Below are 25,129 nucleotides of genomic sequence, written 5' to 3'. Positions count from 1 at the left end.
AAACAATTGTAAAATCTAGGTAATGGTTATGTGGATGTTTACTGTACAATTCTTACAACTTTTTTGTATATTTGAAATTTTGCATAATAAAAAGTTGGAAAAAATAGTGTTAATGATAAGGTACTTAAGTCTACATAGGTCTAGTTTGGTACAGTCAACAATTATTGACACCTACAGTATGCCAAAGTGCTATAACTGGCATTAGGATTATATGATAGTGAAATGACTCAGACACTCTTAGGTGGTGAGTAGCAGGAGATGAAATTGGAGAGAAAGGCATTATTAGGTAATGGAGAGTTTTATATACCATAATAAAAAGCTTAGACTTTATCCTATGGCATTTTAGGCAGGGGAATGATAGGTAGATCACTCTCACAGCTTTGTGGAGGCAAAATTTGAGGTAGGGGTGGCAGTGATGGGGATAGACTAAAGATGAGGATATTAATTAGGAAGTAGTATTCCAGATGAAGATGATTAAAACCTGAATTATAGCAGGGCTAGATTCTAGAAATATGTAGGAGCAATAATCAATAGAGCAATAATTAATAGAATAGATTTGTTTTATTAGTTGTGAGTAGGTTATAGGGAATCAAGAGTGACAAATACCATATAAGAGAAGGAGCAGGTTTGGGTCTGGAGGGTAAAACAGTGAGTTTGGGTTTCAGATAATGTTAAAATAACCATGGATGAAATCATTCATGCTAAACCCCACATCAGCAAAGCAGAACCTAAGTTTCTATGCGTGGCCTTCCCAGAAAAGGAAGGCCTAGGTCAACTAGTTAGTGCTTGCCTACTTACACAAGTTACCTAACCCTGCCCCAAAATTTCCCTTTGCTTCATATAAGGAAAGTAACCCTGCTTTAACCAATTAGCAAATGCCCAGAATAACTTCCTTGTTCCTGTTCTCTTTATGCTGTAAATATCTCTTGCCTTGAGGCACCTAGGTGGCTCAGTCAGTTGAATGTTCGACTGGGTTTCAGCTCAGGTTGTGATCTCATGGGTCCTGGGATTGAGCCCTGAGTCAGGCTCAGCACTCATAGGAGAGTCTGTTTGAAGATTCTCTCCCTCTGCCCCTCCCCCTACTCATGCTCACTCTCTCTCTCTCTGAAATAAATTAATTTAAAAGAATCTCTTGCCTTGTACAGTTTTTTGGACTTCCTTTCTTTTTTTTTTTTAAGATTTTATTTATTTATTCAGAGAGACAGAGAGAGAGAGGCAGAGGGAGAAGCAGGGAGCCCAATATGGGACTCAATCCCAGGACCCTGAGATCAGGACCTGAGCTGAAGGCAGATGCTTGACCAACTGAGCCACCCAGGCGCCCCTGGACTTCCTTTCTGTCTGCCAGATTGGATGCTGCTTGATTCATGAATCATTTAAATAAAAGCTTACTAGGTCAGTAAATTGTAGAAATTTTTCTTTTAACAGATATTATCTACTCAAAGCGATATTTATTCATTCATTTGTATTTAACGGTATTTGACAAATACTACTACAGAATTCCATACCTGCTGCTAATAAGATGGTGGGCAAAAGGGACACAAATATTGCCTTTAAGAACCTTATCGTATAGTGGGAGAGAGAATTAAATGAGAAGGTATAATAAAAAGTGACATTTATGGTGGTAGGAGAAGCACAGGATGCTATGGAACTTCACAGAAGGGACAACTAACAGTCTGGCAGTGGCTCTGCAGGAATAGGATATATCAGTCTGAAACTTGGGATGGAGTCTGGGCTGGATACAGCAATTATGGCTCTCTGCTATTGATTCCTGAGAGTTGATAAAAACGTCAAGGGATAATAGTATAGAATTGTTAAAGAAGAAAAATGAAGGGGGTGGAAATCAGAGGGGGAGATGAACCATGAGAGACTGTGGACTCTGAGAAACAAACTGAGCGTTCTAGAGGGGAGGGGGGTGGGGGGATGGGTTAGCCTGGTGATGGGTATTAAAGAGGGCACATACTGAATGGAGCACTGGGTGTTATATGCAAACAATGAATCATGGAACACTACATCAAAAACTAATGATGTAATGTATGGTGATAAACATGACATAATAAAATAAAATTAAAAAAAACTAAAAAAAAAAGAAGAAGAAAAGGCTAAAGGCAAGTAAAAAGCCAGAGAAGGAGATAGAAACGAAATAGCAAGGTAGAAGAACTAATTGAGTGTGGTGTAATGGAAACTGAATGTTTCAAGATGAAGAGCGTAGTCAGTAGTGTTAGTATAGAAAGTTCTGATGAGTTAAATAGTAATAATTGGTTTGGCAATTTGGAGGTCATTGGTGACTAAGTGGAAGTAGTTTCAGTTAAGAGATGTTTAGTTAAAAGTAAAAAAATTTTAATATCTTTAAGATATTAAGATATAAAGAGCTACAAGACAAAACACAAGGAAATGAAATAAAACTTTTATCTTAATTTTAAATTGGAAACATCAGTTACATATTTATTAAAAGAAAAAAGTTTTATTTGTATTCACTGAAGAAGTCTAAAAGTTAAAAACTCTAGAGAAAATAATAGAAATGGAGAAATAGTAGGTTCCACATTTAAAGCAGGGAATATATGAGTCTGGGACATCTTGTATCATAAAAGTAAAGCAGCTGCCAAAGCCGAATTAGTCCATATCAAAGGACAAAGGAGCCAACATGGAGACAATTGGCACATCAAAACTGATAATGACTACAGGGGATTGAGACACATCAAGCACCTAAAAATCCATGAGTTCTTAGATTTTAATTTCCCTCTTTCTCTTTTTTATTGGGTGTATGGAGGTTGTTGGGCCACCAACTCATTACTTTAAACCAGGGATCAGAAAACTATGGCCTATGGCCCATGGCCCCAGTCCAGTCCAATCCCTATTGTAAGGCTGTGAGCCAAGAAGAGTTTCATAATGAATCTGTAATCCACTGTGAATTTTTAATAAAATTATGAGATCTTCTCTGACACATAACCTTTTTGAAATTGGTATAATAGGGCATGGATACTTCCTCAAAATGAACTTAGATATGTTAATGGCAGAATATGGAGACGGTCCCCACATGCATTACTTATAAAAATTATACATAAAAATAGTAAAAATGAATTGGATGGACTTGTCACTTTTATAAACCTTTTATCTTTAAACTTTTAATTTTGGTGAAATCTTGGCATTTGCAACTATATGGATGGAGCTAAAGTGTATTATGCTAAAATAAGTCAGACAAAGACAAATACCATATGATCTCATTCATGTGAAATTTAAGGCAGAAAACAGATGAACATAAGGGAAGGGGGGGAAAACAAAAGGAGAGAGGGAAACAAGCCATAAGAAACTCTTAACGATAGAGAACAAACTGAGGGTTGATAAAAGGGGGGGGGAAATGGGCCAGATGGGTGATGGGTAATAAAGAGGACACTTGTTGTGGTGAGCACTGGGTGTTGTATGTAAGTGATTAATCACTGAATTCTACTCCAGAAACCAATATTGCACTGTATGTTAACTAAGTAAAATTTAAATAAAAAATAAACTTTTAATTTTGGATAGTTTCAAACATAGAGTAGAGAAAATGGTTTATGTAAACTGCTATTTTACCCATCACCCATCTTCATCAATTATCAACTCATGGTAACTTAAATTCATGTATATCCCTCCTTCTTTCTCCCCACTGGATTATTACGAAGCAAATTCCACATATGTAATTTCATTTGTACATATTCCATTATGTACAATTTTATTTTTCAAAAATAACTAATATTATAACCTTGGAATACTGAAAAGCTGAATAGTTATTTAGAAAAATGTTTTCCAGGTAATGTATACCAGTAGGCATCTTTTTCTGAGTTCACAATAATCACATATACTATGCTTTTCTCTTGGAGTTTAATTGTGTAATAAACATTAAGAGGAAGTGTTTTACCTGTTCTATGCAGTCTTCTCTCATTTCTCCTTTAAAAATAAAATATCACAACATTAATTATCTTAACAGAACCTTTTAATATAGCCTTAGTAGAAAGAGAAATACTTAAAATAATCCTAATTTAAACAAGTTGAAATACTGAAAACTGAAGAGACAGCAATAGCCAAAACTCAAAAAGTATGAAAGTACCAGTGATTCTCATACATAACCTTTAGGGCTCATATCTTCACTGAAGCCAAATGAGTAGACTATGCCTACATTGCTCCTTCTGTTCTTAAAATGATACCTTAAAACTTGCATGGCAAGTAAGTTTCATCTAAGTGCCAATTCTAGTTGATAAGTGGTGGTTACCTACAGAATTGTGCTGAGAACTTTTATAAGGCCTTTTTTTTTTTTTTTCTTCTCAGTGGGAAAGAATACTGTATTTGATTGTGGGTTATTTGCTCTCATAGCAACAAATTATCTGCTAGCCCTGGTTTAGTATATCAAATGATGCTTTTAAAAGAGACATCTTTGCTTAAATTTATATGCTATTAGGCTGAGAGAAAAGCTATGTGATAGTGCTACAGTCTAATTTCTCATTATTGATAGATACTAGGTAGACATTAATTTACATATTCTCATCCTTGAAACAAGTAATTGCGTATAACTGGTGGGTATTTATAAGTACCAGTTACGTGTTTCTCTTATAGCACTTAGTGCTTGCATGCATATACCACTCATTTGGCACTATGCTTATGTTAACTTATTATTTACTTCCTTTATTTATTTAGTCTACCTTCCCAAGTAGATTGTTTTCTAAAGCTTATCAGCAGCATCTTATATTCCTCCCTGTAGTCTTAGCACCAAGAAATGCCTTGATGACAATTGTGCTTCTATAAAAATACATGTTACTTGTCTGTCATTAACTCAAAATTACTTGCTATTTTGGGATATTTTTGTATAGACTGGGATGCTTTGTTTAGCTATATAGTTCAAAAATTGCATAACACTTATGATATGGAATCATGCTGTGAAATCTGGATTGTAATGCTTTCATAGGACATCTGAATTTTTAAGATAGTAGATGGCCCTTGCCTTTAGGTAGATAAAAGTATAAATCCTACAGTAAGATGGTTATTCTCTTGAAGATCTCTAGGAATGTAAAAGTTAAGTCTCTCTTAGAAACTTGTTCAACATTCTCTCTTCCCAGTAGTCAATAAATTATTCTTATGACTAAACAAAACTAAACACAAAAAACAAACCCTACCCTGCTTGAATTTATGTTTTTTAATCTTCCTTAGACTTTAAAAACAGCACAGGGTACTTCGTGTAGTGTTAAATAGAAATTGTTATGTCTGTAATCTTGACATTTTTCAAGCTAAACAACTTTTCAAAACTATTAAAAATAGACACTGAGTTTCACCATGTTAGTCATTATCAATCTTCCTTGAATCCATGCCAATTTTTTCATGTAAAGGAAATTAACTTTCATGACAGAAGGGTTAAGATCTAAGATCTAGATTCTAGAAGGACATCTAAGGGGATTGGTGTAATGAAGTGATTGCTTCTGACTCTGGTATGTTACAGTCTTTTAAATATATACCACTGCTGTTTATTTTTCTCATAAAAGCCAGTGGTTACTGCTTCATTTAGTTTCTTGTCAACTGTAACAGTCCCCATCTCTTAACTATATTTGTCTTAGTCACGATGACAGGCCCCATTAGGTAAAGAAAGGGCCAGACAGTAAATATTTTAGGCTTTGCAGGCCAAGAGGCAAAACTGAAGATATTATGTAAGTTCTATTAAGTTTTTATTGATAAAATTTAAATTATAATTGAGTATTTTGTGTGATACATATCTAATGGGAATGTGGGGATAGCATTTAATTGGGGTTCAAAGTTAGTGTTTTATCAAACTCAACTGCAAATGTTCTGTTAATGCTGATCTTGGTATATATTTTGTATATTTCACCTTTGAAAATGCCCTTTCAAACGGGTAGGTACTACCAAATACTGATACCAGTCTATGAACAGCATCATATTTTATAGAATTCTGTTAGATTCTTCTCTTGATGTTGGCCTTTTAGCATGTTATTACATTGCAGATTAATCATTGCTGGTTCTGGGAAGCCCCTCAATTGCACAGTTGATGGATTTTGAAATAGGGACATTTACTTGGCATTCGTGTTTAGGTCTGAAAAATGCTGCTGGAATTAGGGGGGCCAGTTGTTCTGATATTCTGGGACTGAGTGGTTTCCCAGGATTTGGGACTCAAAGTGCTAAAATTGGGACTTTGTTACCCTTACTAGAACTTAGTTTGAGATCAGAAAACAGATCTACTTCAGATTTATGTGGGAATACAGATCTCATTTCTTTTTTTAGTTCTTGACAACCCAACTTGACATTACTTTATAATTCAAACAACATTAATAGCTTTACTTCGGTAAAAATTTCACATATAGTACTGTTTTGCCTTGTAATTTTAGGTTCAGTTCATCAAGAAACATCAAATTTGAAACAAAAGATGATTTCAAAAAGCCATTCAATTTGATAATAGTGGTCAGTGGTGGTTCTCATTCAGAAAAATTTCAGTCTCAGCATAGACCTAAAAAAAAACGCCACTCCTTTTACCACTGCTAAGTTTTTGAACTTCTGGATAGAAGGGCAAGTCAGGATATTCAGCTTCTATTTTTGACAAAAATTCACAAAACTGAAAGTGGTGAAACTCACAGGAGTGAATGAAGTTCACCTTTGACATTTTCGGTTCAGTAACATATGATGTATTTACATATTTTCTGCAAAGTAACTGTTGGTTGAGTAATATATTTAAACATCTAAAATTTTTAAATTAATTTTATTTTAATAATAGATTTAAACACCTTAACTTTTTTTTTAACACCTTAACTTTTTTTAAACACCTTAAAAAAAAATATTTATTTATTTGACGGAGAGAGCGAGCTCAAGCAGGGGGAGCAGCAGGCAGAGGGAGAGGGAGAAGCAGGCTCCCCGAGGAGCAGGGAGCCTGACGCAGGGCTCAATCCCAGGACCCTGGGATCATGACCTGAGTCCAAGGCAGCAGCTTAACGACTGAGCCACCCAGGTACTCTTTTAAACACCTTTTTATAAGCTTCGTAAATTTGTCTTTTTTCCCCTCCACATATTTATCATAATCAGTTGATTATGCACATCTTAGTAGATTCCACTTTAGGTTGAAATGAATTAGAGTTTTCTCAACTTTGAAAATATTCTTACCTGAAGTTGTTTTACACAGACTGTTCATAGAGGCTAATTCGCCAGTTACTTCAAACTTGGCATTGACTCCTCAAATTAAGAAAAAGAAAAAGTTGAACAGTGTACATCTGTTGACAACAGAAAACCACTTTAAATCATCTTCCTTTTTTTGTCTTGCTTTTAAATAAACTATTAATGTTGCTCCCAGTGTCCTCAACTTTTTAAGCAAATGTACTTGCCTAATGGCCAAAAGTCTTAAGTTTGTTTTCTCTGGACACATTTCTTCATCTTCTACAGTCAAACATGGTTTAATTAACTCACCATCAGTGAATGGCTTTCCTTGCTTGGTTAACAAATGAGCCGCTCAGAAACTTACTTTGGTCATACTTCATGTTTATTTTCTGTTAGTGAAGAAATTCTCCTATGATGAGACACTTTATAAATTTTCTACTTTTTCTCACTGTTGCTTGCCTGTGGGCAGGGGATACTACGATGAGTCCTTTGTTTGGTAATATTGCTGTATATTGGATTCTTTTGAGCATAGCTATAGTATCATTACATTATAAACACAATGCTTTGCTTTTAATTCAATAACAAAACCACACTCGACTGTGCCTCAAAAGTGTGACATTGTAAGTCCAATTTTCTTTCCTTATTTTGATAAGATGGGTATGCACTGGTAATAAAAATTAAAAGTTGTGGTGTGGCAATATGTGTGGCACTTGAAATGCTGTGCACCTATAACCATGTCACTACAATTGGCTGTGTGCCGAACAGCCAGGTAATGCGCTGATTTAATCAATTCTGTCACTGTAGCATGAAAATAGCCATAAACAATATGGAAAAGAATGAGCATGGCTGTGCTCCAATAAAACTTTATTTGCAGACATTGAAATTGAATTTCATATAATCTTCATGTGTCACAAAATTCTGACTTTTTCCAAAGTTCTTTTGACTTTTTCCAAACCATTTAAAATGTAAAACCATTCTAGTTGTGGGCTCTACAAAAACAAGTGACATATGGGCTGTACTTTGTGCATCTCTAGTCTAGATAGCTTTTTTCAAACTATGTAATATTACTTATATTTTTAAACCCTTATATTCATTTCTATCAATTTTCCCTTTTTCATGTCATTTTAAAATTTATTTCTACTTAAATAAACTGAGTGAGGGCACCTGGGTGGCTCAGTCATTAAGCATCTACCTTCAGCTCAGGTCATGATTCCAGGGTCCTGGGATCGAGCCCCGCATCAGGCTCCCTGCTCAGCGGGAAGCCTGCTTCTCCTTCTCCCAATCCCCCTGCTTGTGTTCCCTCTCTCACTGTCTCTCTCTGTCAAATAAATAAATAAAAATTTTTTAAAAAGTTAAAAAAACCTGAGTGATAGTTATTCTTTAAATGGAGGATAACTAACTTTAGCATAGCACCTAAAATACTCAGCAGAATGCCTGGCACATTGTAAATGCTCAATGATTGTTTGCTTTACTGTTGACATTCTTACTGAGATTGGCCCCTGATAGTGGTAGAGAGGTGTTTAAGATTAAAGAAGGAAGAAAAGAAGGAAAGAGGAAAGAAAGGAAAGGAAGGAAAGAAAGGAAAGGAAGGAAGGGAAAGGAAAGAAGGAAGGAAGGGAAAGGAAAGAAGGAAAGGAAGAAAGAAGAGGAAGGAGAGATGCTTTCTACACACACACACACACACGTACACCCACACACACTTTCTAGGTTGCTTTGGAATACAGGACACAAAATCATGAGCCCTTTAAAATTGGGGTATGAGGATTATATCTATAACTTAACCATGTAGACTGTGATAGAAATAAACTAAATTGATAGGATGAGAATTGCTTTCCAGAAAAGCCTTGCTGGTTGTATCCTCGTCTCATGAGTTTTATAGGAAAGATGCTAAATTATTGAATAATTTCTTTCCATACCTGATCAAGAAAATTGTCCATGTTAATCTGACCTCTGTGATGCTTTTTTAAAAACAGAAACACTTGTGATCATTAGCCATTGTTTTAAATCCCTTACAGTGCATATCCATTAGGTCTTTCTGACTTGAACATATCCAGTGTTTCTGTTATTTCACCACAGATTTATTATATGAGCTTCCTCCCTAAGTTTAATGGGGCATTATTCTTAGACCAGTATTTCTCGAAGTATGGGATGAAGACTAATAACTGATCCGCAAAATATTTTTGGATGGTTAACTGTTTATTATTTGTGATAGAAAAAAATTAGTAGAAACAATTAAAAACTTTTATGGCACTTTGACAGGATAATTCTATGTATGCTTAACAAAAATTTGGGTATTTTTATTTTTAAAATTTTAATACATTTAAAAAGATGATATAATTGGCATATAACATTATATTAGTTTTAGGTGTACAACAAGATGATATGATATATTGTGAAATGATCACCACAGTATGTCTAGTTAACATCTAATACCGGTTACGACTTTTTCTTGTGATGAGAATTTTTAATATGCATTTTCTTAACACCTTTCAGAAATACAATACAGTATTATTGACTATAGTTATCATGGTGTACATTATATCCTTATGACTTATTTATTTTATAAATGGGAGTTTCTTTTTTTATTTTAAAGATTTTATTTATTTGCCAGAGAGTGAGAGAGAGAAATAAGAGAGCAAGCACAAGCAGGGGGAGCAGTAGGCAGAGGGAGAAGCAGGCTCCCCACTGAGCAAGGACCCCGATGCGGGACTTCATCCCAGGACCCTGGGATCATGACCTGAGCTGAAGGCAGATGCTTAACCAACTGAGCCACCCATGCATCGCTTAATGGAAGTTTCTACCTTTTGATCATCTTCACCCATTTCTCCCACCACCCCCATCTCTGGAAAACACTAATGTCTTTTTTGTCTATAGGAGTTTAGGTTTTTTGTTTTGTTTTTTAAGATTCCACATGAGTGAGATCATATGGTATCTGTCTTTCTCTGGCCGACTTATTTCACTTAGTATAATGACCTCAGGGTCCATCCATGTTGTCCCAAATGACAGGTTTTCCTTGATTTTTATGGCTGAATAATATTCCCTTGTGTATTTATACCACATTTTATTTTTTCAACCATTGATGGACACTTAGGTTGTTTCCGTGTATTGGCTGTTGTGAATAATGCTGCAGTTAACATGGGAGTACAAATACCTTTTCAAGTTAGTGTTTTTGTTTGCTTTGGACAGATACACAGAAGTCAAATTGCTGGTTCAAACAGTAGTTCTATTTTTAATTTTTTGAAGAATCTCCGTCTTGTTTTCCATAGTGTACATTCATACCAGCAGTGCACAAGGGTTCCTTTTCCTCCACATCCTTGCCAACCGTTATTGTTTCTTGTCTTTTTGCTAATAACCATTCTCACAGGCATGAGGTGATATCTCACTGAGGTTTTGATTTGCATTTCTTTAATGATTACTGATGTTGAGTACCTTTTCATATACCTGTTGGATATCTGTATGTTATCTTTAGAAAAATGTCTACTTAGATCTTGTGTCCATTTTTTAATTGGGTTGTTTGTTTGGTATTGAGTTGTTGAGTTCTTTATATATTTTGGATATTAACCTCTTATTAGATACATGATTTGTAAATATTTTCTCCCATTCAGGAGATTGTCTTTTCATTTTGGTGATGGTTTCCTTTGCTGTGCAGAAGCTTTTTAGTTTGATGTAGTCCCACTTACTTATTTTTGTCTTTGTTGCCTTTGCTTTTAGTGTTAGATCCAAAAAATTGGCTCCAAGATAGATGTTTTATGGCACTCATTGCTTGTATTTTCTTTCTTTCTTTCTTTCTTTTTTTTTAAGATTTTATTTATTTATTTGACAGACAGCGAGAGAGGGAACACAAGGAGGGGGAGTGGGAGAGGGAGAAGCAGGGTTCCCGCTGAGCAGGGAGCCTAACACAGGGCTCGATCCCAGGACCTTGGGATCCTGACCTGAGCTGAAGGCAGACGCTTAATGATTGTGCCACCCAGGTGCCCCATCATTGCCTGTATTTTCTTAAGGTGTTTTACAGTGTCAGGTTTTATGTTCAGGTCCTTAATCCATTTTAGGTTATTTTGTGCATATAAGATAGTGGCCTAGTTTCATTCTTTTATATGTAGCTGTGACAGTTTTTCCAGCACCATTTATTGAAGAGACTGTCTTTTCCCCTTTGTATATTTTTGTACCCAGTGTTGTAAATTATTATTTTTTAAAAGATTTTATTTTTATTTATTTGAGAGAGAGAGAATGAGAGACAGAGAGCATGAGAGGGAGGAGGGTCAGAGGGAGCAGCAGACTCCCTGCCAAGCAGGGAGCCCGATGCGGGGCTTGATCTCGGGACTCCAGGATCATGACCTGAGCCGAAGGCAGTCGCTTAACCAACTGAGCCACCCAGGCACCCCTCCAGTGTTGTAAATTAATTGACCATATTTAGGTTTAATTCTGGGCTATTATTTTCCATTGATCTGTGTGTCTGTTTTTTATGCCAATATCATACTGTTTTGATTACCATAGCTTTGTAATACAGTTTGAAATCAGGAAGTGTGATACCTCCAGCTTGGTTCTTCTTTTTTAAGACTGTTTTGGCTATTTGGGGTCTTTTGTACTTCCATACAAATTTTAGGATTGTTTATTCTTTTTCTGTGAAAAATGCCTTTATAATTCTGAAAGGGATTGCATTAAATTGTAGATTCCTTTGAGTAGTATGGACATATTAACAATATACTTCCAATCTGATCGTGGTTTATCTTTCAGTTTATTTGTGTCACCTTTAATCTTTCATCAATGCCTTATGGTTTTCAGTGTGCATGTCTTTCACTGCCTTGGTTAAATTTATTCCTAGGTATTTTATACTTTTTGATGCAGTTGTAAATCAGATTGTTTTATTTCTTTTTCTCATAGTTCAATATTAGTGTATAAAAACACAACAGATTTTTGTATATGGATTTTATCCTACAACTTTAATGAACTTGTTTATTCTAACAGCTTTTTGGTGGAGTCTAGGTTTTCTGTATCCTGTCATCTGCACATAGTGACAGTTTTAGTTCTTCCTTTTCAATTTGGATACCTTTTACTTATTTATTTTTCTTGCCTAAGTGCTCTGGCTATGACTTCCAATTCTGCATTGAATAAAATGACAAGAATGGGAATTCTTGTCTTGTTCCTGATCTCAGAGGAAAAGCTTTCAGCTTTCACCATTGAGGATAATGTTAGCTGTGGGCTTGTCATTTATGGCCTTTATTATGTTGAGGTATGTTCCCTTTATAACCACTTTTTGAGATTTTTTTTTAAATCATAAATGGATGTTGAATTTTGTCAGATGCTTTTCCTGTATATATTGAGATAATCGTATGTTTTCATTTTGTAAATGTGGTGTATCACAATGATTGATTTACAAATGTTGAACCATCCCTTGCATCCCTGGAATAAATTACACTTGATCATGGTGAATGATCCTTTTAGTGTTATTGTTGAATTTAGTTTTCAAATATTTTGTTGAGGTTTTTTGCATCTGTATTTGTCAGAGATATTGGCTTCTGTAGTTTTCTTTTGTATGGTGTCATTGTCTACTTTTGGTATCAGGGTAATGCTTCATAAAATGAGTTTGAAAATGTTCTCTGCTCTTTTTTGAAAGAGTTTCAGAAGAATTGGTATTCTTATTTAAATGTTGGTAGAACTCACCAGTGAAGTCATCTGCTCCTGAACTTTTCTTCTGGGAGAGATTTTTGATTAGAGATTCAATCTACTTGTTATTGGTCTGTTGAAGTTTTTCTGTATATTCATGATTCGCTTTGGTAGGCTGTATGTTTCTAGGACTTTGTCCATTTCTTCAGATTTTCCAATCTGTTGGGCTTTAATTGCTCATAGTAGTCTCTTATCCTTTGTAAAGGTTTCTGTGATAGCCATTGTAATGTCTCTTTCATTTCTGATTTTATTATTATTATTATTTTTTAGTCTTCATTTCTTTTATTTCTGCTCTGATTATTGCTGTTTCTTTTTACTAACTTTGGGTTTAATTTGTTCCTCTTTCTCTAGTTCCTTGAAGAGTTTATTTGAGATCTTGTTTCTTAATGAAGGCATTTATCATTCTGACCTTCCCTCTTAGAGCTGTTTGTGCTGAGTTCCATAAGTTTTGGTATGTTGTATTTCCATTTTCAGATTTCTCAAGATATTTTTTGCTTTTTCTTTTGGTTTCTTCTCTGACTCCTTGGTTGTTCAGCGGAATGTTGTTCAGTCTTCACATATTTATAAATTTACCACTTTTCTTTTTGTAATTGATTTTTAGTTTCAAACCACTGTGGTCAGAAAAAAATGCTTGATATGATTCAGTTCTCTCAAAATTTTTATGACTGTTTTGTGGCCTAACATATGATTTTTCCTGGAGTATGTTCCATGTGCACTTAAGACTGTATGCTGTTGCTTAGATAGAATCTTCTCTATGTGTGTGTTAAGTCCATCTAGTCTAACATGTTATTTAAGTACAATGTTTTTTTAATAGATTTTCTGTCTAGATGATCTAATTGATGAAAGTGGGGAATTTAAGTCCTCCACTATTTTTTAATTGATGCTATTTCTCCCTTTATGTCAATTAATGTTTCTTTATGTATTTAGGTGGATAAATATTTACAAATGTTTTATCCTCTTGTTTGATTTGTTCTTTTATCATTATTTTATTACCTTGTTTGTTTCCTATTATAGTCTTTGTCTTAAAGTGTATTTTGTCAGCTATATATTTGGTAAATATACCTACCCCAGCTTTCTTTTGATTTTCATTTGCATGGAGTATATTTTTTCTGCCCTTTACTTCCATTTTGCACATCCATACATCTGAAGTGAGTCGCCTGTAGACCGCATATACATAGATCTTGTATTATTATCCACTCAGCCACTGTGTGTCTTTGTATTGGAGAATTTAGTTCATTTTCATTTAAAGCAGTTTTTGATGGGTCTGTACTTACTGGCATTTTGTTAACTGTTTTCTGGTTGTTTTTAGGATTTCATTGTTCCTTTCATTTTTCTTGCTCTCTTCCTTTGTGATTCAATGATTTTCTTTCTTTTTCTTTTAATTTAATTTTATTATGTTATGTTATTCACCATACATTACATCATTAGTTTTTGATGCAGTGTTCCATGATTCGTTGTTTGCATATAACACACAGTGCTCCATTCAATACGTGCCCTCTTTAATACCCATCACCAGGCTAACCCATCCCCCCACCCCCCTCCCCTCTAGAACCCTCAGTTTGTTTCTCAGAGTCCATAGTCTCTCATGGTTCGTCTCTCCCTCCAATTTCCCCCCCTTCCTTTTTCCCTTCCTACTATCTTTTTTTTTTTTTTTAACATATAATGTATAATTTGTTTCAGAGGTACAGGTCAGTGATTCTATAGTGATATGCTTAGATTCCTCTTAGCTTTTGCGTATCTATAGGCTTTTGCTTTGTGATTACCATGAGGCTTACATAAAACAACACATATATATTATTTAACACACACATATATAAAATAGTCTTATCTTAAATTGATAGCTTAAGTTTAGATCCATTCTAAACCTCACTTTTTTTCTCCCTTTCCCACATTTTATGTTTTGATGTCACAACTTACATCTTTTAGTTTTCAGTATTCATTTACAAATTACTGTAGTTGTATTTTTACTACTTTTGTCTATTAACCTTCATATTAGATTTGTAAATAATTAAATTACTCTGAATTTTACTATTTATTTGCCTTGACCAGTGAGGTTATACTTTCATATATTTTCCTATTACTAATAGTACCCTATGTTTCAGCTTAAGGAAGTCCCTTTAACATTTCTTGTAAGTCTGGTCTAGGGGCAATAATTCCTTTAGCTTTTGCTTGTCTGGAAAACTCATATTCTACCTCCCCGCCCCACCCAAATCTGAAGGACAGCTTTGCTAGGTAGAGTATTCTTGTTGGCAGTTTTCTTCTTTCAGTATTTCCAATATATTGTGCCCACTCCCTGCTGACCTGCCAAGTTTCCACTCAAAAATTTTGATTGTCATGGGCTTTCACTTGTGTGTAACAAACTGTTTTTCTCTTGCTGCTTTTAAGATTCTCTCCTTGTCCTAAGAACAAATATTGTTAAAATGTCCATACTACCCAAGGCAATCTGATTTAATGCAATCCCTACGAAGATACCAACAGCACTTTTCAAAGAACTAGAATAAATGATCCCAAAATTTGTATGGAACCACAAAAGCCCTCAATAGCCAAAACAAGAATTAGTACCTGTTCTTCTGAAACTGTTGCAAATAATAGAAATGGAAGGAGAACTTCCAAACTCATTTTATGAGGCCAGCATTACCTTGATCCCCAAACTAAAGACCCCATCAAGAAGGAGAATTACAGACCAATATCCCTGATGAACATGGATGCAGAAATTCTCACCAAAATACTAGCCAATAGGATCCAAGAGTACATTAAAAGGATTATTCACCATGACCAAGTGGGATTTATTCCTAGGCTGCACTTTTGGTTCAACATCCACAAATTAATCAATGTGATACACTACATTAGTAAAAGAAAGAACGAGAACCGTATGATATTCTCAATAGATGCAGAAAAAGCATTTGACAAAGTACAGCATCCTTTCTTGATCAAAACTCTTTAGAATATAGGGATAGAGGGTACATACCTCAATATCATAAAAGCCATCTATGAAAAACCCACAGTGAGTATCATTCTCAGTGGGGGAAAACTGAGAGCTTTTCCCCTAAGGTTAGGAACATGGCAGGGATGTCCACTATCAGCACTGCTGTTCAGCATAGTTCTAGAAGTCCTAGCCTCAGCAATCAGACAACAAAAAGAAATAAAAGGCATCTGAATTGACAGAGAAGAAGTCAAACTCTCACCCTTCGCAGGTGATATGATACTTTATGTGGAAAACCCCAAAGACTCCCCCTCAAAACTGCTAGAACTCATACAGGAATTCAGTAAAGTGGCAGGATATAAAATCAATGCACAGAAATCAGTGGCATTCCTATACACCAACAACAAGACAGAAGAAAGAGAAATTAAGGAGTCGATCCCATTTACAATTGCACCCCAAACCATAAGATACCTAAGAATAAATCTAACCAAAGAGGCAAAGAATCTATACTCAGAAAACTATAGAATACTCATGAAAGAAATGGGGGAAGACACAAAGAAATGGAAAAACGTTCCATGCTCATGGATTGGAAGAACAAACATTGTGAAAATGTCTAGAGCATTCTCTAGTACCTAGAGCAGTCTACACATTTAATGCAATCCCTATCAAAATACCATCCACTTTTTTCAAAGAAATGGAACAAACAATCCTAAAATTTGTATGGAACCAGAAAAGACCCTGAATAGCCAGAGGAATGTTGAAAAAGAAAAGCAAAGCTGGTGGCATCACAATTCCGGACTTCCAGCTCTATTACAAAGCTGTCATCATCAAGACAGTATGGTACTGGCACAAAAACAGACACATCGATCAAATGGAACAGAATAGAGGGCCCAGAAATGGACCCTCAACTCTATGGTCAACTAATCTTCGACAAAGCAGGGAAGAATGTCCAATGGAAAAAAGACAGTCTCTTCAACAAATGGTGTCAGGAAAATTGGACAGCCACATGCAGAAGAATGAAACTGGACCATTTCCTTACACCACACACAAAAATAGACTCAAAATATGAGACAAGAATCCATCAGAATCCTAGAAGAAAACACAGGCAGCATCCTCTTTGACCTCAGCCGCAGCAACTTCTTCTTGGAAACATCGCCAAAGGCAAGGGAAGCAAGGGCAAAAATGAACTATTGGGACTTCATCAAGATAAAAAGCTTCTGCACAGCAAAGGAAACAGTCAACTAAACCAAAAGACAACCGACAGAATGGGAGAAGATATTTGCAAATGACATATCAGATAAAGGGCTAGTATCCAAAATCTATAAAGAACTTACCAAACTCAACACCCAGAGAACAAATAATCCAATCAAGAAATGGGCAGAAGACATGAACAGACATTTTTCCAAAGAAGACATCCAAATGGCCAACAGACACATGAAAAAATGCTCAACATCGCTCGGCATCAGGGAAATACAAATCAACACCACAATGAGATGCCACCTCACCCCAATCAGAATGGCTAAAATGAACAAGTCAGGAAAGGACAGATGTTGGCGAGGATGCAGAGAAAGGGGAACCCTCTTACTGTTGATGGGAATGCAAACTGGTGCAGCCACTCCAGAAAACAATATGGAGGTTCCTCAAAAAGTTGAAAGTAGAGCTACCCTCTGACCCAGCAATTGCACTACTGGGTATTTACCCGAAAGATACAAATGTAGTGATCCGAAGGGGCACGTGCACCCCAATGTTTATAGCAGCAATGTCTACAATAGCCAAACTATGGAAAGAGACTATACATCCATCAACAGATGAATGGATAAAGAAGATGTGGTATATATATATATATGCAAGAGAATATTATGCAGCCATCAAAAAAATGAAATCTTGCCATTTGCAATGATGTGGATGGAACTAGAGGGTATTATGCTAAGTGAAATAAGTCAATCAGAGAAAGACAATTATATGATCTCACTGATATGAGGAATTTGAGAAATAAGACAGAAGATCATAGGGGAAGGGAGAGAAAAATGAAACAAGATGAAACCAGAGAGGGAGACAAACAATGAGAGACTCTTAATCTCAGGAAACAAACTGAGTGTTGCTGGAGTGGAGGGGGGTGGGAGGGATGGGGTGGCTGGGTGATGGACACTGGGGAGGGTATATGTTGTGAGTGCTGTGAATTGTGTAAGACTGATGACTCACAGAGCTGTATCCCTGAAATAAATACATTGTATGTGAATAAAAAAAAATCCTACAGAAAAAGGAAAAAGAAAAGCAACTGGAGGTATTACAGTCCCAGATTTCAAGTTATATTACAAAGCTGTAGGAATCAAAACAGTATGGTACTGGCACAAAAACAGACATGTAGATCAGTGGAACAGAATAGAAAACCCAGAAATAAACACACAATTTTATGGTCAATTAATCCTTGACAAAGGGCAGGATATGCAATGGGAAAAAGACAGTCTCTTCAACAAATGGTATTGGGAAAACTGGACAACAACCTGCAAAAGAGTGGAACTGGACCACTTTCTTATACCATACACAAAAATAAACTCAGAATGGGAAACCTGAAACCATAAAAGTCCTAGAAGGAGAGCACAGGCTGTAAAATCTCTGACTTTGGCCATAGCAACATCTTTTTAGACATGTCTCCTGAGACAAGGGAAACAAAAGCAAAAATAAACACTATTTGGACTACATCAAAATAAAAAACTTCTGCACAGCAAAAGACAACCTACTGAATGGGAGAGGATATTGCAAATGACATATCTGAAAAAGGGTTAATATCCAAAATACATAAAGGACTGATACAATTCAACACCAAAAAACAACCCAGTTAAAAAATGGGCAGAAGACATGAACAGACATTTCTCCAAAGAAGACATCCAGATGGCCAACAGACATGAAAAGATGCTTAATATCACTCATGTTAAGGGAAATGCAGATCAAAACCACAATGAGATATCACCTCATATCTGTCAGAATGGCTAAAATCAAAAATAAAAGAAACAACAGTGTTGGTGAGGATGTGGAGAAAAAGGAACCCTTACGCACTGTTGGTGGGAAGGCAAACTAGTGCAGCCATTGTGGAAAACAGACGGAGTTTCCTCAAAAAATTAAAAACAAAACTACCATATGATCCGGTAATTCCACTACTGGGTATTTACCCAAAAAAGAAAAATTACTAATTCAAGATGGTAGATGTACCCCTATGTTTATTGCAGCATTATTTACAATAGCCAAATTATGAAAGCAGCCCAAGTGTCCATCAAATGATGAATGGATAAAGAAGATGTAGTATGTGTCTGTGTGTAATGGAATATTACTGAGCCATAAAAAGAATGAAATCTTGTAATTTACAACAACATGGATGGATCTAGAGGGTATAATGCTAAGTGAAATAAGTCGGAGAAAGACAAACACTATATGACTTAACTCATATGTGGAATTTAAGAAATCAATGAATGGACAAAGAAAAAAAAGAGAGAAACCAAAAACCAGACTGATCATTACCAGAGGGGAGGTTGGTGGGGGGGATGGGTGAAAAAGGTGAAGGGGATTAATAGTACAATTATCTTGATGAACACTGAGTAGTGTACAGAATTGTTGAATCCCTATATTGTACACCTGAAACCAATGTAATACTGTATGTTAACCAACTGGAATTAAAAAAACTACATAGGTGTGAGGCTGAACCAGTTACCAACAACAAAAAAATTCTCTCCTTGTCTTCAACTTTAGACAATTTAATTATAGCGTGTCTTGGAGTGGGTCTCCAAGGGTTGGGAAGTTTTTAGCTTTTATCTCTTCAAATAAGTTTTCTACCCCTTTCTGTCTCTTCTCATTCTGGGGCCAGTATAATATGAATGTTGGTCCACTTGATGTTCTCCTATAAGCCCCTTAAGTTTTCTGCTCTTTTTTTTTCTTTTTGTTGCTCTGATTGGATGAATTCTGTTGACCTGTCTTTGAGTTTGCTGATCCTTTCTTATTCATCATCTGCTGCTAAATTCCTCTATTGTATTTTTCAGTTCTGTTATCATATTTATCAGCTTTGTGATTTCTCTTGGGCACTTTCTTATATTTTCTCTTTGTTAAAATTGTTACCTTTGTTCATGCATTTTTCTCCCAAGATTGGTAAGCATCTTTCTGTCATTTTGAACTTTCAATCAGGCAAATCACTTGTTTCATTAAAATCTTTTTCTGAGGTTTCATCTTGTTCTTTCATTCAGAACACATTCCTCTCTTTCTTCATTTCCTTGACTCTATGTGTTAGTTTCTATGCATTAGATAAAACAGCTATTTCTCCCTGTATTGAAGGAGCAGCCTCATATAGGAATGATCTTCACCTTTCAACCTCTCAAACCTTTGTGCCTGTCCAAGCAGCCTACTTTATTCTTGGTGGCTGTGAGTAGTTGAGGGTTTGCCAAAACTTGTCAGTGTCCCAAAGGAGAAGATCTTGGTGGGCCTCATAGATTCAGACTGATTGGAAGCCAGACTGGGCTTTTAAAGGCAGCAGCTTTTAAAGTATGCAAACATACCTCTTTCAGGGGAAGACTGGGAATGTTTTTGTCTTTTCCTCTACACTGAATCCTGAGTTGGTAGCCTGTGAAAGCAGGTCCCACTGGCCACTAGAGTCAGGATATCAAGGGTTTTGTCCTCTGGGCAGCAGACAAAAGTTGTGGCACTAGACATGTAAACAAGCTCCTTTCTCAGAAACACCAGCAACCTGGAGTGAGGCAGAGGGAGTGCAGGAAGATCGTGCCCAACCTCTGAGAGGTCTGGAGAGGATACAGTTGGTTCCTAGATGGGTATTTAATTAAAAGCCTGTCACTCAGAGTGCAGCCAAGAAGATACACTAATAGACCTCTCACAGAAAGACTGGGCATTTCAGTCTGCTGCCTCTCTGTTGTATATTGGGGTAGCTGGTTAAGAACTCTTTCTCCATTTGTTGTAGTCATTTTGGATGTAAGCCTTGCTGGCCACCAGAGGTAGGTGATCAAAGGGTATCCCCGGGGTGGCAGCTACAAAAACTGGGATACCAAACAAGTGCATAGTTCACTTCCAGGAGGTATTGGTAACCTGGAACGAGGCAAAAGAACACATAGATGGTTCCTCCCAGTCTCCATCTTTGGAGAGTATTTCCATAGAAACCTAGATGTGTTAAATTAGATGCCTTTCCCTCAGGTTGAAGCTTCAAGATAAGTAAATAGGCCTATTTCCCAGAAAGACTGGATGATTTTCAGTCAGCACCTCTGTGCTGGGCCCCTTTAAGAACTCTTTCTGCATTTGCTTCAGTGTTGTGGTCTCATGGATGCAAGCCCAATTTGCTATGTGTTTAGGGCCTCATGTCTCAAGTGTAGGTCGTTGTCATTGTCTTTTGCATTTTATTTACTTTTTGCTACTTGATTCAAAGTTACTGGTTTACAGATAGATATGCATTCTAGAATAAAAAGATTTTTTTGCCACTTTGTATACTACTAATATCCACCTGACATCTAGCCTGTAAGACCCTTTAGTTTCATTATCTTACACCTACCCCCTGGAAGAAGTAGTAAAGTACATAATTATGCAGTATTGTATATTAATATATGTTGATCTCTCTATGTCAGACCCTGTATAAAGACAGGTATGATGCAATGGGATTTACTTAACATCCTTGAGCCATAGTGTTTTCCTCTATATAATGGCAATAATTATTTAGAACCCTCAGGGTTAGAATGAGGACTTAGGAAGAGTTCCTTGTGAGCCACAAATTGCTGTATAAATGTTGGATTGATGTCATTTTCTTTCCTGCCTTACTTTCACTTCATTTAACAAACTTGTGTCTTTTATTTTTTCTAAAAGGCCAAGGTCCTGAAGATTTTTTTTTTAATTGAAGTATAATTCACTTACAGTATTCTAGTAGTTTCAGGTATATATCATAGTGATTTGATATTTTTTATATTATGAAATTAACCCTATGGTAAGTCTAGTTACCATCTGTCACCATACAAAGTTATTACAATATTACTGACTATATTCCCTGTGCTGTATATTATATCCCCATGACTTACTTATTTTATAACTAGAAGTTTGTACCTCTTAATCCCCTTTACCTATTTTGCCTGCCCCCCAAGCCCTCCCCACTCTAGTAACCATCAGTTTGTTTCCTACATCTATGAGTTTGTTTTTTAGATTGTACATGTAAGTGAAATCATATGGTATTTGCATTTCTGTTTCACTTATTTCACTTAGCATAAAACCCTCTAGGTCCATCCATGTTGTCACAAATGGCAAGATGAGTTATATTTCATTGTGTGTGCGCCTGCGTGTGTGTATATCTCACTTTACCCATTCACCTATTGATAGACACTTAAGTTGTTTCTATAACTGGCTATTGTAAATAATGCTGCAATGAACATAGGGTGCATATATCCCTTTGAATGCTGTTTTTGTTTTCTTTGGATAAATATCCCAAAGTGGAATTGCTGGATCATGTAGTAGTTCTTTTTAATTTTTTGAGGACCCTCCATACTGTTTTCCGTAGTTGCTGCACCAATTCACATTCCTACCAACAGTGTACAAGGGCTCCCTTTTGTCTACATCCTTACCAACACTTGTTATTTTTTGTATATTTGACAATAACCAACTTGACAGGTGTGGGGTGATACTTCATTGTGGTTTTGATTACATTTCCCTGATGATTAATGATGTTAAGTACATCTTCATGTCGTTTTTAGAAAAATGTCTATTCAAGTCCTCTGCCCATTTTTTACGTGGGTCATTCATCAGGTGCAGGTCTTAAAAGTTGGGGTACCACATGTGGGGTTCAAACACTCTGCTTTTCAGGGAGAAACTTAGAATTTAAAGTTCCCTCCTGATTGTGGGTTGCCAAACTACGGATGGAGATTGTGGTAATATTGTGTCCCAGGCTCTCCTACCTATTTCATTGTGGGGTTTGTTTGTCTGCCCAATGTGTAGGGAGTCACTGAGCTTTTTTGAGTTTACTTCAGAGGAAAAGTTTTCCATATGTAGATATAGATTTGGTGTGTCTATGGGTGGGGGGGATGAGGTGAGTTCAAGAACCTCCTACATCACCATCTTGAACCAGAACCTTCTAGGATATTACTTTTTAAACTTTATATTAATTATTGTTTTTACTTTATTTTACAAACATACATTTTGGATTGGAAATTATTTAAAAAGGGAAAGAAACAAAACTGGTCTTTCTCCACATACAGTTTCATTAATGTATGATTTCTATAAAGAAAGAAGGGAAGAAGCATGAAAAGTTTCTATTTTTTCCTTTAATGTACTTTCCCCCCTCTCTCTTGGGCTGATTTCCATTTTTTTTTTAACCCTTCAAATTTCAGTAAAGATCTTAACTTAGACAACATGGTCATTCATTGGGTTTTTGTTTTTACTTTTTGGTGTATCAATTTATTTTATTTATTTTTTTAAATTTTATTTATTTATTTGACAGAGAGAGACACAGCAAGAGAGGGAACACAAGTAGGGGGAATGGGGGAGGGAGAAGCAGGCTTCCCGCGGAGCAGGGAGCCTGATGCGGGGCTCAATCCCAGGACCCTGGGATCATGACCTGAGCTGAAGGCAGATGCTTAACGACTGAGCCACCCAGGCGCCCCTGGTGTATCAATTTAGTTTATAGCTTCCTCACAAGCCTCATCTCTATAGTATTACTGCCTGTTATTTTGCATTAGTAAATATCACCTTTATAAAGGTTTTGTACTGTGTAAATAGACTTGGCTAAGCAGGACCCATGGACAGTTAAGTTTATAAGTCAATTTGGGCCCACATTTTTGTCATGATACCTGGTTGTTTGGTCAAACATTATTGTGGGTGTTTCTATGAATGTGTTTTGGATGAGTTTTCAAGTTAAGTTGATATACTGAGTAAAGCAGATTGTCCTTCCTAATGTACCCTCCCCAGAAAAGCCTGAATGCCTGAATAAAACAAAAGGCTGAATCTTTCTTGAATGAGAGGGAACCTCTGCTTGTATGCCTTTGAGCTGGGGCATTGGTTGTTATCTGCCTCTGGGCTTGAACTGAAACATCAGCTCTTCCTGCATTTTGAGCCTTTGTCTTCAGATTAGAATTAGACCATCAGCTCTCCTGGGTTTCCAGCTTGCTGACTTCAGATCTTGGGACTTGTCAGCCTCTGTAATCACATGAGCCAATTCCTTATATTAAATACACACATGAACACACACACCCCTGTTGGTTCTTGTTTCTGTAGAGAACCCTAATACAACCCATGTTCATTAATTTGTTCTTACTGCATTCATCTTTTGGTACTTACGTGTGGCAGTTCAAACGTAGTAAGACACAAAGAGAAGAACTGATGTGTCATGTAGCCACCTATTTAGAATTGGTTGTTTTTAACTTGATTGAATATTTCTAAAATAGTTATTAGAAATGACTAAGATATAAATAGGGCAAAAGAGGATTCAGTGGGCTAGAGAACAAGGAAAGAAAAGATAAGAGTATTTCAAGGAAGGAATAGTCAATAATATAGAATGCTACCAGCGGTCATGTGGAGGAGCTCTGGAGAAAGATCATTAGAATTTGTCAGTAGGAAATGATTAATCATTTTCAAGTATTTTTTAGAAGCATTGGGTAGAAGGTGTCATACACACATTGTCTTGCTTGATGAAAAAACAGTTAAAATGTGTAGTAGTAAATAAGGTTGGATAGAGATGATATGTACAGGTTATACAAGGTCTAAATGGTTTAAGGTCACCCTAATGTCAGTTTGGAGAATGCCTCAAAGCCTTCTACCAAAGTTTTTGCCTATGAACACATTATAGGCAGGGATTATCTCTTTTCCCTCTATTTCCAATGCATAACATAGTTTCTGGAACGTAGTAGGCACTTAATAAATATTTGTTGAATGCCAGGTAAAAGATTGTAAAAAGTCATGTTAAATCTTTTATCATAATTTCTCTCAAAATTAACGTTTTGTGTTCTTACTATCAGTATTTTCTTTTTTTTTTTTTTCCTTTAAAGATTTTATTTATTTGACAGAGACACAGTGAGAGAGGGATCACAAGCAGGGGGAGTGGGTGAGGGAGAAGCAGGCTTCCCACTGAGCAGGGAGCCTGATGCAGGGCTCGATCCCAGGACCCTGGGATCATGACCTGAGCTGAAGGCAGACGCTTAATGACTGAGCCACCCAGGTGCACCACTATCAGTATTTTCACACAGGTCTACTACCAAATTGTTATAATAAGCTTTCTAGGTAGGTTTTCCTTCTGTTTTTTCTCATTTCAGCCAACTTGAGATGAGGCTGTCAGATTGTTTTTATACCATGCTTTGGTTATATCACTGTCCTGCTTGACAAATTTATTATTTTTATTATTATTTTTTTTTCTGCTTGACAACTTTAAAAGCCATATAAATACCTACTGAAATAAATGTAAACTCT

The 25,129-nt window shown here is 36.2% G+C and overlaps 1 protein-coding gene across 12 annotated transcripts in view; it reads right to left on the bottom strand.

Annotated features, from left to right (window-relative positions):
• WDPCP (WD repeat containing planar cell polarity effector) overlaps positions 1-25,129 on the bottom strand; it is a 476,454-nt gene that overhangs the window by 28,150 nt on the left and 423,175 nt on the right. For 7 of the 12 annotated variants that reach the window (XM_035001441.1, XM_035001442.1, XM_035001443.1 and 4 more), the window contains 2 exons: positions 7,126-7,194; positions 3,893-3,921 (listed from right to left, as the gene is read on the bottom strand). The exons of 1 other annotated variant lie outside the window; for it this stretch is intronic. In XM_035001441.1, coding sequence (XP_034857332.1) covers positions 3,893-3,921; positions 7,126-7,194 — 98 coding nt within the window. Of the gene's footprint in view, positions 1-3,892; positions 3,922-7,125; positions 7,195-23,529; positions 23,864-25,129 lie in introns of those variants that run through there. 4 more of the 12 variants (XR_004678560.1, XM_035001448.1, XM_035001452.1 and 1 more) reach the window with 3 other exon arrangements.

This window comes from Mirounga leonina, unplaced genomic scaffold (genome assembly GCF_011800145.1).
Source record: "Mirounga leonina isolate KUSES-001 unplaced genomic scaffold, KU_Mleo_1.0 Mir_125, whole genome shotgun sequence".
Lineage (NCBI taxonomy): Eukaryota > Metazoa > Chordata > Mammalia > Carnivora > Phocidae > Mirounga > Mirounga leonina.
This window is presented reverse-complemented; position numbering and strand designations above follow the sequence as displayed.